The following is a 14328-nucleotide window of genomic DNA, read 5'->3' on the forward strand; positions in this document are numbered from 1 at the left end:
GGTGTTTGTTGTGAGGGGGAAAGGGCAAGGAGATTGTCAGCCCCTTTGAGTCTCCTGCAGGAGAGAAAGGGGGGATATAAATCCAAACTACTCCTCCTCCTCCTCCTCCTCCTCCTCCTCCTCCTTCTCCCCCCTCCCCTCCCTCCCTCCTCCCTCCCTCCTTTCTCCTCCCTCCCTCCTCCCTCCTCCTCCTCCTCCCTGCCCTCCCTCCCTCCTTCTTCTTCTTCTTCTTCTTCTTCTTCTTCTTCTTCTTCTTCTTCTTCTTCTTCTTCAAGAAAGGTTCAAGAGCTTTATTAGAACTGTGTCAGCCCAACGGCCAGATAGCCGAAATTGGGGTTTGGCTCTCTGGCCCCTGGTATATACCTGTAAGTTACAGTTTGGTACAACCCAGAATCCCCCCCACCCTCGCATTCCCATAATATCAGCATGTGAAAGGACAGTGAGAAAGAGACATTGTTTTTGGGACAGGCAGGCTACTCCCTCAGGAAGGCCGATAAGGTGTAGCCATTAAGCACTATTGAACTAGTTACTTGCAAACGAGAAGAGGCCCCAATGACCTTGGACAATGATAATAGTTGGGCCATCTTCTTCAAGGCTGTGTATGTGTGAGCTGCCAGGCCAAGCATGGTGTGGGCCTGACATGAAAGCCCTCTGGTAGCAAGGTGAGGGGTGGATTCCAGGGAAATGGTGGCTGACAGAGGAAAGTACATACAAAATGCCTCTGTGAATGTTCAGTTAGGCTAACTCCTCTACATTTGCAGTGGTAATAACTGGGACATGAGAATCCTGGCCATGTGACGCAACATTTGAAGACAATTGGTTGAAGGTTTATTTTTATTTTACGTCTTTTACACCCTATGTTTCTCTCTAGTGAGAATGTCACATTCCATATCTCCATATTATCCTCACAGCAAGCTTAGGAGGACGTAGCAAATTCTGTGGCAGAGTTGGGATCGCCAGATCCTAGTCCAACACTATAACCTCTTCTCACCCTTGCACATAGTATTGAAGAGTATATAAAATAGGTTTATAGGTGGTAATTAACTTACAGTGTAGTGCAAAGCAAAGTTTCACTTTTCTAAGTCCAATGAAGTTCAGCTTTCCTTCTTCCAGGACCAGTCTTGTTCCCCCCTAAAACTAAAGAGTTCTCTGGAGCAGTGCATGCATGTGATGTGAGGAGCTGTTAATTGTCTGCAAAACTGTTCAAGCCATTTTATTGAGCTTGTCGTAGAACCTTTTGGGTGGTATTTCTCAGTGGAAATAAAAGGAAAATCCATGCTGAAACTGCAAAAGCCAAAAATAATTAGACTTTAAATGCAAAAAAAAAAAAAGAAAGTCTAACAAATGCCACTTTGTGGGAGTAGCAAGCATGAGCAGAAGCAACTGTAATTCTATAACAGGCCATGTTGTCCCAAGTTGTCAGCATAAATTTTGGTAGTCCAACCTCATAAAATTTTTGCTTGTAAGTAAGGTGCTTTGTGAATTAAAATAGAACCTTGATGATTAAACAAAGGCAACAATGATTTTAGAGAGCAACTTAGATATCTATAATATATTATACCGTTGTGCTGCAAGCTTTCGAGTAGGTACTGATGGTGGCAAAACTTATGGATTTGGAATACTGGGTACCCTCCTGGTTGTAAGGCTGGAAAGAGATACCAGGAAGGGCAACTGACATGATCAAGGGGTTGAAATATCATCTTTATAAGGGAAAGATCCCTAAAGCGTTTGGACTTTTCAGTTTAGTAAGGAAAATGGTGGTGGTGGTGGGCATGGTACATTCAACAATAGGATAATTGGGAGTCTTTAACAGAGTCATTATTTATATATAATATATAAATGAATATTTGATGTTAACCTTTAAGGCCATTAGTGGCCTTAGACCTGCATATCTGCGATACCGCTTCTTCCCTTACTGCCCTCAAAGACCCCTCCGGTCTGCAGAGGGGAATCTGTTGGTGGTCCCAGGCCCCAGGGATGTTTGGCTGGCATCAACACGGGCCAGGGCTTTTTTGGGCCTGCCCCAGCCTGGTGGAACTCAGGCCCTGAGAACCAGACAGATCTTCACAACCACTTTAGATTTTGGACACAATACTTTAGGAGAAATTAAAAAGGGGATTGGAGTTAAATTCCTGGTGGCAGCACTGTATACTTTGGAAAGTAAGGAAGAAATAAACAATTTTTTTTGCACATATATTTATTCACAAAGAAAAAGGAGAGTATTGTCGAAGGCTTTCATGGCCGGATTCAACTGGTTCTGGTGGGTTTTCCGGGCTGTGTGGCCGTGGTCTGGTGGATCTTGTTCCTAACATTTCGCCTGCACCTGGGCTGGCATCTTCAGAGGTGTATTTGTTACACACTTCACCCTCTGAAGGTGCCAGCCACAGATGCAGGTGAAACGTTAGGAACAAGATCCACCAGACCACAGCTGCATAGCCCGGAAAACCCACCAGAACCAAAAAGGAGAGTGGTTGTCACAATGTTGAATTGTAAGTTGCCTCCTGTCGCAGAAGTTGGAGGCAGCTCTGGTTAGGAGTACTTTCCACCAGCCTATCCTGGGTAAAAATGTTCTCGTCACTGTTCTGCATGCCCGGTAACACCAAGATTAGATGGCCCGGTGTGCTCTGGGTGGGACTGCCCATAAGTGTGTCTGGAAATGAAAGTTGGTGCAAAATGCTGGCTAGAGTGGGTTGTAGGGACCATACTGCTTAAGTCTTGTTCCATCTACCCTCTTTCAATTTGTTTCCAAATCCAATTCAAGATGTTGGTATTTACCTTTAAAGCCCTATGTGGCATGGGACCAGAATATCTCCAGGTTCATAGGCAGTATACTTATGAAGGCAACTTTCTAGAGGGCAGTGGACCTGGTTCCCTTACTGTGGGCCTGTTACCTGAATTGGTCAGGCTTGCCTGAGGGAATAGTGAGGGAATTAGCTAGAAGTAGTTTAGCTATGCAAGAGTTGGGTAGGAGATCTACACATGTTCACAGTGCCCTTCCTAGCTTGCAAGTGACATGATTGATGGCCCCTTCCTGCTCAAACCATCACATGATTGAAAGGGTGCACCCTTTCTACCCCCAATTCTCTTCTTGCTGCCATCTGGTGAAGAAGTCTTTTGCCTAATCATCATTTTTGTTTCCAGCGTTTTATCTCGCCTGTCTTCCAGCATGCTATTTCCTTTCCTTCTCAACTGAAATAGCTTTTGCTGACCTAATCTCCCTGCCTTTCATTGTTCATTATTCCTCCTGCAGGTGGAATGCACCACATTCTTCTGCAGGTGGAATGCACCACATGTCTTCCAAGGCTCCCTTTAAGAACTGAGCCTGGTGTTCCACAAAAGCATCCGTCTTACCCTTGCTCTGCTCCATGAGGCTGGACTGTAGATAATATTAAGATTACTATGGGAGGGCTTGTAGCTAGTTCTAGCAAAAATAGCCCATGTTAGACAATAGGTCTGCCTGGCATGAGGCCTTCTGTGTTTCCTGATTAGCCACGATGGAAAAACAGGTTGTTGGAAAAGATTGACCATTGGTCTTACCTAGCAGGGCTCTTATTTTTATGGTAGGAACTGCCTACTATCTAGGCATCTGCTTTTCAGCATTTACTTGCATCCATTTTTTGACCCCACTCCATTTTTTTACTCCAGCTCATGTCCCAACGTTTCACTAAAAAAAGACTTTTGTCATCTGAGATGTTCATTTATACCTACACTTTTCTGAAGAGAGGCCTGACATGTCCCATGAAATTACCTGGGCACATTATTCAGAGAAAAGTAATTGTTGTTATGTCTCCCATGATGCCACAGATGTTTTTATTCTTTTTAGTGAAAAAGTAATGGATAGGTTTGCATTTATCTGTGCGTGTCCTACTGATCAGATATTGTTTCTTTGTTCCAGAATGTTAATGAATGGAATATTGGCCGTCTCAATACTATACTGGACGTTGTAGAAGAAGACTGTGGAATCTCAATTGAAGGTGTCAACACTCCATACCTGTACTTTGGCATGTGGAAAACGACGTTTGCATGGCACACTGAAGATATGGATCTTTACAGTATTAATTATCTTCACTTCGGAGAACCAAAATCATGGCAAGTTAACTGTTTATGAAAGCTAATTTTGGTAAAGATTTTTTTCTACTAAAAGATTAACATATACAAAAAAGCAGTTACTTATGCTTATTGCTATATGTGAATACAGAACAATCTAGTTTAAACTTGCAACAGTGGAAGCTGAGATTTTATATGCCTTAAATCTAGAAAAGGCTATACACGGCACAAGGCAAAGGCTTCTGAGGTGCGTGGGAAAAATGACAATTGGCTAAGACAATAGATTTTTCTCACCTTCTGCATCTCATAGGGTGTGAATACAAGTGCAGCAGTGACAGACATGTCTTGCTGTGTGCAGTGTCACATCCCTCTTAGTCTATGTGATGGGAAAGGGAAGGAGAAGCCAACCATGGAGAAGTGCCACTGTTGATGATATCTCTGTGCATGGCTGTGGGCCATGGGCAATCACCTTTCCTTCGCCGCCTGGATAAAATGATCTTGATTATTCTGTATATTTGGAGTTCCCTGATTATGCAGAAACTCCCATGAGATCCCTGCATGGCTATATTTTACTACTGTGCTAATAGGCATACAACTCTGTGATCTTTTTGTTTTAGCTTTACAGGTAGAGGACGTGTAAGAGTGAGATAACTGATCTGGACCCCTGCCAAGTCTGTCTCTCTTTCTGGGTTTTTATAAGTTCTCAGGACATCAAGCAGTCCAATTTTCCTTTCCCTTCAGGGTTATTTTCCCTTACCTGCTCTCAGAATCCTGGCTGTACTGGCTTGTTTGCTTTGAAGAGGTGTCCTGTGTTAATTTTGGTGCCTCCTCACTACCACTGCTATGTCCCCGTCTCTCCATGTTTCTCCAGTTTCCATCCACTGGTTGACCACTCTGCTCAGCTTTTTACTTGCTGCAGAGCTGAGAGCTAAGCCCAAGTCGCAGTTGTGGGAAACCATTACTAAACATTTTGCATAGTCTGTCCCAGTCAACAGGAAGCAGCAAGTTTGTTCATTTTCTTTGGAGTCATCAATCTGTTAAATATGGCATAGCTTTGAGTGGATGCTATGGCTGAAGGGCAAGGAAAAGTTCCCCCCTCCCCAACATAAGCCATGTTCCCAGTTGCTTCTGATTAAGAAAGGGTAAGCAAGGGGCCTTCTATTTTGTTTTCCATATGGCCTGTCAGTATGCTAATATGATCAGAGAATAATATAGCTTTATACATTAAAATGAATAATAAGTAACTTTTCTTTCAAAAACTCAAAATGCAGCAAATGCAGAAGGCAGTTGAGGGCGGGGAAGACAAACAAAAGGAAATGGAGAAATGGATCTGCTCAAGTGCAAAAGACCTTACAGCATCCTGGAGGGGGAGATTTGAGTCAGGAAGAAATTTCCTAGTGATTTATTTCTCCCACGATTCCTGGTGGGTCCCCAAGTTGTCAATATATTGATAGAAAAGTCAAAACTTGTTTTTGGATGAACGGTTAATGCATTTCTTGCAGTTACAGGAGTATAAAATGTGTCAAAATAAAGTACAGAGCACACAAGTTTTCTGAAAAGTAATTTTGCCAAGAAAGTCCAGAGGAAATTAAAACAAATAGAAGAGATGACTGCAGGCTTTAGTCTTGCAAATGTTTCCTGTCTGCCCACCCAGCCATTGGCTGAACTTCTGACTGTGAAGGAGTTAGGCCATTAGGTTCTTAGTGCCTACGGGCAAAATGGACTGTGAGTTGTTGGTGGGAGGGGATGCAGAGGAATGTATGGGCAGAACTATCACAGGGCAGTAAGCATATTTATGTTTGTGCAAGTGGGAATTATGAAGGGATTACTAGAGAAATGCATCTGAAAATGCTTGCAGGCTTCTGTTTCTTCAGTCATTTAACTTTAAGCATATATGTATTTGGTGTAACAGCAGCCACCACATATTTTCTGGGAAGGCTCTGTTTAAATACAAGGAATTTATTTCTGAAAAAAGCAAATCAGCACCAACCTTATACGTAATTTCACCACCTGCAGTTTTGACACTTAACTCTCAGCTGATGTAGGAATAAACATAAGCCAGTTAACTATTTAATATTTTTTGCAGAGCCATTAGTATGTTGCTCAGGTTTTTATTTTAAGGCTATTTGTTTTGATTTAAATAGGCAAAAAGCTATTATATATTCTGTCAGTAAAGGTGTTTAGCATTCTAGTGTCACATCACTGGTGTAACATATGTTTGGGGCTCTCTTTTTTAATTGTATATGTTTTTTGAAATGATAGATTTTATCAATTGAAGTTTACTGAAATTCAATCAGGGGGAAAACTTGTCGTTTCAGGTAATGTTGCTGAATATCTTGCTGTGCTTTTTTTAAAAAAAAGTAATTTAATTCAATGTGTGAAGTTTAAATTATTTGTAAAACATTACTTGTTAGTAAGTCCCTTTGAGTTCAGTGATACATTTCCAAGAATAAGGTGCCCTTTAGATGTTACAACAGCAGCAAAGGAAACATTTTTCTTTGGATTCGTCCTGTAATGCTAGGATGGAATTTAAATGGCATCTAACAGTGCTGGTTCTAAATAGCTGTTCGGTAAACAGAGAATATAAATCCCAAATGCATCTATGTGTTTTAGAAATCACTGATCTACTTGGACTTTGCAGTAAAATGCTTTGGCTATCAGAGTCGATCCTGCATGTATATCAGAGATTCTGTAACCAGGCTTTATATTTGGAGCTTTCTTTAAAGTCTTCCCAAAAACTATGTGGCCTCTCACACAGTGCAGGCACCACAGAGATGGTAAAATTTTGGGAAAGGCCTGATGGGTTCATGGAAGCACTTGAAAATGTACGCAGAGCTACCTTGGCCTTGATTGGTCTTATTTGCATTTTAGGTGTATAAGGAGACTTCAGGAACAATTCCAAGCAGGTCTATTCAGAAATATGGCCCATTTTAGAAACAGGTCTTATTCCCTGGAAAATAGTTTTTGGATTGAAGCCAGCCATAAATGCAGAAATGGTCCTTGATGCTAAATATTTTTGTTGCACAGCTGTATTGCATACTAAGTGTATCCAAATGATACAAATGCTTCTTTTGGAGGTTTTCAGAGTTCATTAGTCATTTCAACTCTCGAAGGGCAAATCATTCAATCTATATTCTTCCCTTACCCAGAATTGCTGTTTCAGTTCATGGTCAAGAATGGTTTCTATTGATCCCAACCAACTTTGACGAGAATAGTTTTATAGAAAAAGTTGCTCTTCAGAAGCCTCCCTTTTTTTTTGTTTAGCAAAGACCACTTTATAATAGGCAATTTGAAGAGTAGACATGATAGAGAAGAGCTGGCACTTAACCTGTGCTAAATCACTACTTGTCTGCTGTATCCCAGGTGCGGTTTCCTTGGGGAATTTCAAATCATGTTGTTGTATCACCTCACCTGAAACAACTTTTATTGGAAAAGCAAGTGAATATTGGAAAAGCAAGTGAATATTGGAAAAGCAAGTGAATATCCAGACCTGCTTCCATGCATTTATAAGAGTTAGGCCCTTCAACTTGAGATAACTTTTGCCCTGTGCTATTACAGTCATCATCATAAATATCATCATCTCATGATATTTAACAGTACAGTCATAAGTAGAGTTACTTCTTTTTAAGCCCATTGATTCTAGTGATATTAGAAGGGTATAGTTTTGTTTAGGGTTTCACTCTAAGTTACTTAAATAATCTAATTGTGAACAGCCTTGCATGTCTATTAGGGAAAAATCCAAGAGCAGTATTTGTTAATTACATTTATATCTTGTCTTTTCCTCCTTCATGGAATTCAAAGTGGTGTAGTGATACTCACCAGTCAACTTTACTTGCTTAGTTTCAGCAGCTATAAGTGGTTATATAGTTCTTTTAACATGGCTACTGTTCTATGAACCATTGTATTTACTTATTTTTAACATGATTGACTGATTCTGAATTAGCTTCCTCCTTTCCAAGTGTTCTCAACTAATTTGCTGCTGCAAGTTCAAATTTGCTCCATCCAATCCAATCCAAATACCTTTTATTGGCATTGTAAAAAAACTTATTATACAAGAGAATACATAATATAGCAACAAAACTAACAAAAGTACATACCGGTAATCGAAAATATAATATTGCCACAATGTGGTTTGAACCAAGAATCAGTTGTTCAGTGAGTATGCACATCAAGCTCTTGTATTTAATTGTGAATATTGTTTCACAGCAAAATACAAGAACCTTGCAACCTTTTCAGTTACAATGCAAGACTTGTTATTTAGTAGCAGGCAGATTTTCATTGCAGATTTGCTTACCAAAAAAAGGTGTCAAAAAGGAATGTCTAATTGTGCTGTAAAAAGGACAATATTAAAGTATGTGACCAACAGTTTCTACAAGGTTTGCATTGCAATCACATGTTCTTTCCTGATAGGGAATTTTTGAACATCTCCCTAGCATAACTGCCAATGGTAAAATATTGCACCTTGCGAGTGACAGCACTCTGTGACTGTTGGGTAGAGTTAATTGGTCTAAATATTAGGCCATGCTAGTTGCACTAAGGGGAGAAATGTGCTCCATGTGCCTAAATGGTCTGACATGTTAACGCCATTAACATGAGTTTTTGCAAGGGAGGTTTCTGTAATTCTTGTGCCCAAAAACCCAGAGAGGCCAGAGACCCAAACACTTCAACAATCCTTCCACACAAGATTGCCATGTTGGGAAATTCTTGGAGATTTGGTGAGGGTTGGAAACTGCTATGGAGTTCACCCTCCAGAATTGCCATTTTCTTCAGGGAAACTGATCTATGTAGTCTGGACATCTGAAAAAAACTTTTAGGTAAATTTGTTATTTAATATGTAAAGGGGCTATGGTAGATTCTAAGTTATTGTACGCAGGAACAAAATGTCAGTGAAATTTCTTGTGGCAAGGTGCAAGTGTTTCTATCTGCTGAGGGAGAAATGTTGCCTGGAGTGCCAGTAAGTACTTGCCAGTCTGCTCTCCTCATGAATACTTTCACGCATGAATTTGGACATTTCAATCTATTTTGGCCTTTGAAGGAGAACTCATTTTGGCCAGGCCTGACTTGGGTGCCTGTTCCAGGCTGGGAAATTACTGGAGATTTTGTGGAGGAATCTGAGGATGGCAGAGCGTGGGGAGGAAAAAAACCTCAGCAGGGTATAATGCCATAAAGTCCACTTCCAAAGCAATTATTTTCTGTAGGGGAGCAGATCAAAATAATCTAAGTTCAGGGGTAAGTCTGGGAGATCTCCAAGTCCCACCTGGAAGTTGGCAACTCTAGGCCTGGCAGCAACCTCTGGATGACTTGCTACCATTTGACTTGTATGACTCAACTATATTCTGTTCAGGATAAAGATGATAGGAGGTTTGTGAATTCATCTGCCATTTCCTGGACCATCTTAGTTCTAGAATGCTCTGCTTGAGTCCTAGAACCTTGGAGGCAGAACTCGGTAGGCTCTAGGATCCAAGCGGAGCATTCAAAAACAATGATGGCCCAGGAGATGGTGGATGAATTCACAAAACTCCTATCATCTTTATCCAGAACAGGCTATAGACCTGGCTGCTTGCTACTATTCAACAGCTGTTACCCTATGAAAGCCTGTGTGGTAAAGAGGTTAGATCTCCTGAGCAGGAATTGGGAGACCCAAGTTTGAATCCCCCATCTTGCTATGGAAGATTCCTTGGTGATTTTGGACCAGGCACATACTCTTAGCTTAACCTCACAGGGTTGTTGTGTGGAGGAAAAGGAGGACTGCTGGGAAGAGGAGATGGAAAATTGCAGAGGTTGCCAACTTCATGTTGGAAAATTATTGTTGATTTTAGGGGTGTCAACTGAGGAGGGTCGAGTTTGAAGGGGGGGGAAGAACCTCAGAGGGGTATACTATAATGCCATAGATACTACCCAAGAGGTCATCTGAAAGCACAGCTGATTTCCAGATGACAGGTGAGTTCCCCTAGAGAAAAGGACTGCTTTGGAGAGTCTGTGGCATTATACCTGCTGCGATCACTTCTCTCCCGAAATCTCACTCTCCCAAGGATCCACCCTTCAAATTTCCATAGTTGTCCAATTTGCCTGGAGTATTTGTAAAAAGGTGATTCCTATAATAGTTGGTTTTAGATAAAGTAATTTTAAATAATTATTACAAGGAAATATTTTGTTATATTGTATTACAGTTGGATTTTTTGTGAGGTTTTAATACGCTCATTTTAACGGTTTAATAGGCTTACCTTGATTGCCAGTTTGGTTATTGTTGTGTTTGCTTAAATGTGTATTTCATTGATATTTTTCTGAACTGGTCTATGACTGTAAATAAATAAACTTACTTCAAATCTCCAGAAATTTCCCAAATGGGAACTAGCTCTCTTAAGGAAAACTGATTTCTGTACTTGGGAGAGCCATTGTGACTCTGGGAAAGTCACTGCCACCACACCTGCTTTGGAGAGGGGGTGGGAAGATGTGGGCGGCTGTGAGGGTGGTGGGGGCAGAAAGAGGGAGTGATGGATGTGGGCAGAAAGAGACAGTGAGGAGGAGGGAGAGAGTAAGGAGGGAGAGAGGAGGAGGGAGAGAGGAAGAGGGAGAGAGTAAGAAAAGAAGTGGCAAGAGGGAGAAAGAGTGTGAGTGGGTAAAAGGGGAGAAAACAAAGGTAGGGGGAATGGAATAGCAGCTCTTGCAAGTCACCACTTGTATAGCTGAATTGTCATAGAAAGAAAGAAGGTGGCATGATGCTGGCAGGGGATGATGGGAATTGTAGTCCATAACATCTGGAGGACCGCGAGTTTGACATCTGTGGTTTGAAATATCACCTAGTTAGTATGTGGCATTGCCGAGCCTAGGTACTGGTACAATGTATCCTATTTCCCTTCCTGTGTCAAGCTGTATTTAACCATGCAACACAAATTCCTAGAAATATTAATTGCCTTGTTTTTTTGCAGAGGTTATTCAGTAGAAATTTATGGTGAGGTCTGCAAGAAAAAAGTATTCACATATTTACAGACTTCAACATAATCATATATTTTTCAGCTTGGTAATAACCATGTGGTTTCTAAAAGTATAGGCTGACTAATGAACAAAATCAGATTTTGGTATCTCAACAATCATATCAGAGCAAATATTGTATCCCCTGTGATCTTCATAGTAGGAAAATATCTTAAGTGTCAACATTATTATTCATGTGCTTTGCACTTGACAGGTACTTAACATTTGAAATTAAAGGAATTCAAAATCAAACAAGACTGACATTTTCACTGGTGATATTTCGGTGCTCATTATGCCTACAAACTGACACTTGTCATTTAAGTTGTCATTGGATATATGTAGGCTTAAACAAGTCAGAGAAAAAGAGAAGTTAGCTTATGTTGCCTGACTGGTATTCCCCAGTCACCAACAGAAATGAGACATTACAACACAGTGTAGTATTTATTAATTTATTTGTTAATGTATTTATTCTCTGTCCTTCTCTGAGAGGCTCAGGGTAGTTTCACCATCTGGTAAAATAATGCATAAAATTATATAAATACTTTAAAATTACACTGTAAAACATTATTTACATGTAAAATATATTAACATGAGTCCCCTCGCACAGACCACCAGTTTAGCTTGCATGTGGGTCCCACATTTTGTTGTAACTTTACTAATGGGACCCCTGCAGGGGGATCGGGGGGGGGGACTAAAAATTAAAGGGAGGGGGAAAAAGGAGAAAGGATGAGAAATTAGGAAAAGGGAAGAAAGAGAGAATGGGATAATAGGGAAAGGTGTGGGAAAGAAGGGGGAAGCGGGGCAGGGGCCTGTTGATGTAGCACTGTAACTATCTCAGACATAGGCCTGGTAGAACAACTCAGTCTTATAGACCCTCACTTAAAAAATGATTAATTGTCAGATGATTTTGTTGCACTTTAAATTTAGGATGAATTTAACCAAAAACATATTAAGAATATTAAAGTAGGGGTAAGCCCAGCCTATTTTTCACTTATCACAGTTCCAGTTAGGTTCCCTCAGCCCCACGCCAAGGAGTCAAGATATGAGTTTACTTCTGCAAAAATTTTGGATGAATCTCGAAACACTGAAGCAGGCAGGTTAAGGGTGCAAAATGTCTTCCCTTTTCTATTTCTCCACCTTATTTTTTTATTTCCAAAGTTGTTTGTCCTACCTCATGTCACCATGCAGTTGTATATTCCAGCAGTGAGGAGTCAGGGGGTAATCTGATGGTGTTACATACAACACATGTTCACTGCCTCTGCTATGACCATCCTACCATCACTCTTTCCTTTTCCATCCCTCACTCCACAAACAGCTCAGATTTTGCCATTGTTCCTTCTTAATACAAACCAAGTGGGAAGATAAGAGTGTGTGTGGGCTGCTTCCTTCCTCAGGTTGCCTCCTAGCATAGTGATGGAATTTGCCAACTTTGGGTTGGAAAATTTCTGAAGATTTTGGATTGGGGCCTCAGCAAGGACCTCAATGGGGCATAAGCCATAGCATCCACTATCCAAAGCAGCCATTTCCCCCCATGGAAACCGATCTCTGTAATCTGGAGATCAGTTGTAATTCTGGGAAATCTCTAGGCCTCACATGGGGATTGGCAACTCTAAATACATGTTCAGGAGGAGCCTCACTTAGATTAGATCTTCTCCTGTGTGAATGTTGGTTGCAGTCTTCCAGGTCTTACTTTCTCCATCTGTAAGTCTCTCTGTTGGAAGCAATAGAGACCTATTACTGAGGTTACCAGATTCTCATAGTCTTGCATTTCAATTGTGAAGACATTCAAAATGTGATGTTATCCATATTTACTTCTTTTTATTTAATCTTTTTAAGACTTATTAAATGACATAAAGAAACCAATAGCCTGAAGACAAAAGAGTTGTATTACCAAAAAAGGAAAAATGTGCACAATGGTTCCCAATTTCCCCTGCACCAAACATAGTCACACTTAAATGTTTACCATTTACTCCTTCCTTACCAAAATGAAAATTATTGATAGATGTCATTAAAAATTGCACTTTTCTCTCTTGTATCCTTTTCCTTCATCTTCTATTCTTCAAAACCACGATCAACAATTCATTTTTTCTTGTTTTACTCAAAAAGTCCATCAAGGATTCCAGTTCATGGATAAGTTTTTTCTAATCAGAGACATTTCACCATCTTTCAGTTCCAGCCGTTTCACAAACCAATCGTCAGTTCTAGATATAGATGAAGTTTTCCATTTTTCCACATATAATATTCTCACTGCTAATACCTCATATAAAATAAAGTTCCATATTTTTTTCAAACTGTCCATAAAACCCAAGTGGGTTTCATTTGCATATAGTCTTTAAAATCTTCTGGATTATTGCATTAATTTATAACCAGATTTCTTTATCTTCTTTACAAGTCCACTATAGATGTCAAAATGAGCCTTCGTGATGCTGTTCATATTTCCAGCACTGATTCAAAACATTTTTATACATTTTGCCAATTTCTCCAGTGATAAGTACCATCTATACATCATTTTTAAAAGTTCTCTGTAAAACTTAGAGTAAATTTGAGTCCTTTTAACCACATATTCACCCATTATTCCATTTGTATATTATACCTCAAATTAACGACCCATTTATCATACATTCTTTCACTCGTTTTCAACAAGTTTATTCATTTTAGCTATAACATGGTCACAATTTGTACATAAATGCTATTGTTCAAATTCCAATTTATTATAGCCAAAACCCTCAAGTCTCTGCCTGTTTTGAATCCTTCTAGTTGTGCATGGAAAAGCCTATGACAGTTATGTCCTTCTGTTATTACCTGTTCTCTTGATTTCAATTTATATTCCCCTTATGAAAAATCTAAACTGTCATGATATGTTATCCACCTGTTCTCAAATATCATTTCTCATCTAAGCAGTACTTCATGTGATGAGAGCCACATAGGTGTTTTTTGACAGTCTAGATTTATCCCTTATTCTCGGAGAGGCACACCTAATATAATGATGATTAAAATCCTTATTTTCTTAACTTCATACTATAAATAGGCATGCCATCCGTATCTTAGATCATGATCCTGTAGTTCCAACAGCCTTCTGTTAATCTCAGAATAACCCATTATTTCAGCCGCACTAAACAAGTGGCAAAATATAATTTCAGATCAGGTAAACCTAGACCTCCTCTTTCCTTTGTATCATGTAGGGTTTAATATTTAACCCAGTGTTCCTTCCCTTGCCAAACAAAGTTTGACATATTCTTCTGCCATTGTTTAAAAGGAGTATCCGCTGCTATAATACTGGCATTATTTGAAACAAAAATAATGGTAATA

General features: G+C 40.0%; 1 protein-coding gene across 4 annotated transcripts in view; it reads left to right on the top strand.

The window, feature by feature from the left end:
• Positions 1-14328, top strand: part of KDM4C (lysine demethylase 4C) — a 254602-nt gene that overhangs the window by 31548 nt on the left and 208726 nt on the right. For all 4 annotated transcript variants that reach the window (XM_048503432.1, XM_048503429.1, XM_048503430.1 and 1 more), the window contains one exon: positions 3896-4089. In XM_048503432.1, coding sequence (XP_048359389.1) covers positions 3896-4089 — 194 coding nt within the window. The remainder of the gene's footprint in view (positions 1-3895; positions 4090-14328) is intronic.

This window comes from Sphaerodactylus townsendi, linkage group LG07 (genome assembly GCF_021028975.2).
Source record: "Sphaerodactylus townsendi isolate TG3544 linkage group LG07, MPM_Stown_v2.3, whole genome shotgun sequence".
Taxonomy (NCBI): domain Eukaryota; kingdom Metazoa; phylum Chordata; class Lepidosauria; order Squamata; family Sphaerodactylidae; genus Sphaerodactylus; species Sphaerodactylus townsendi.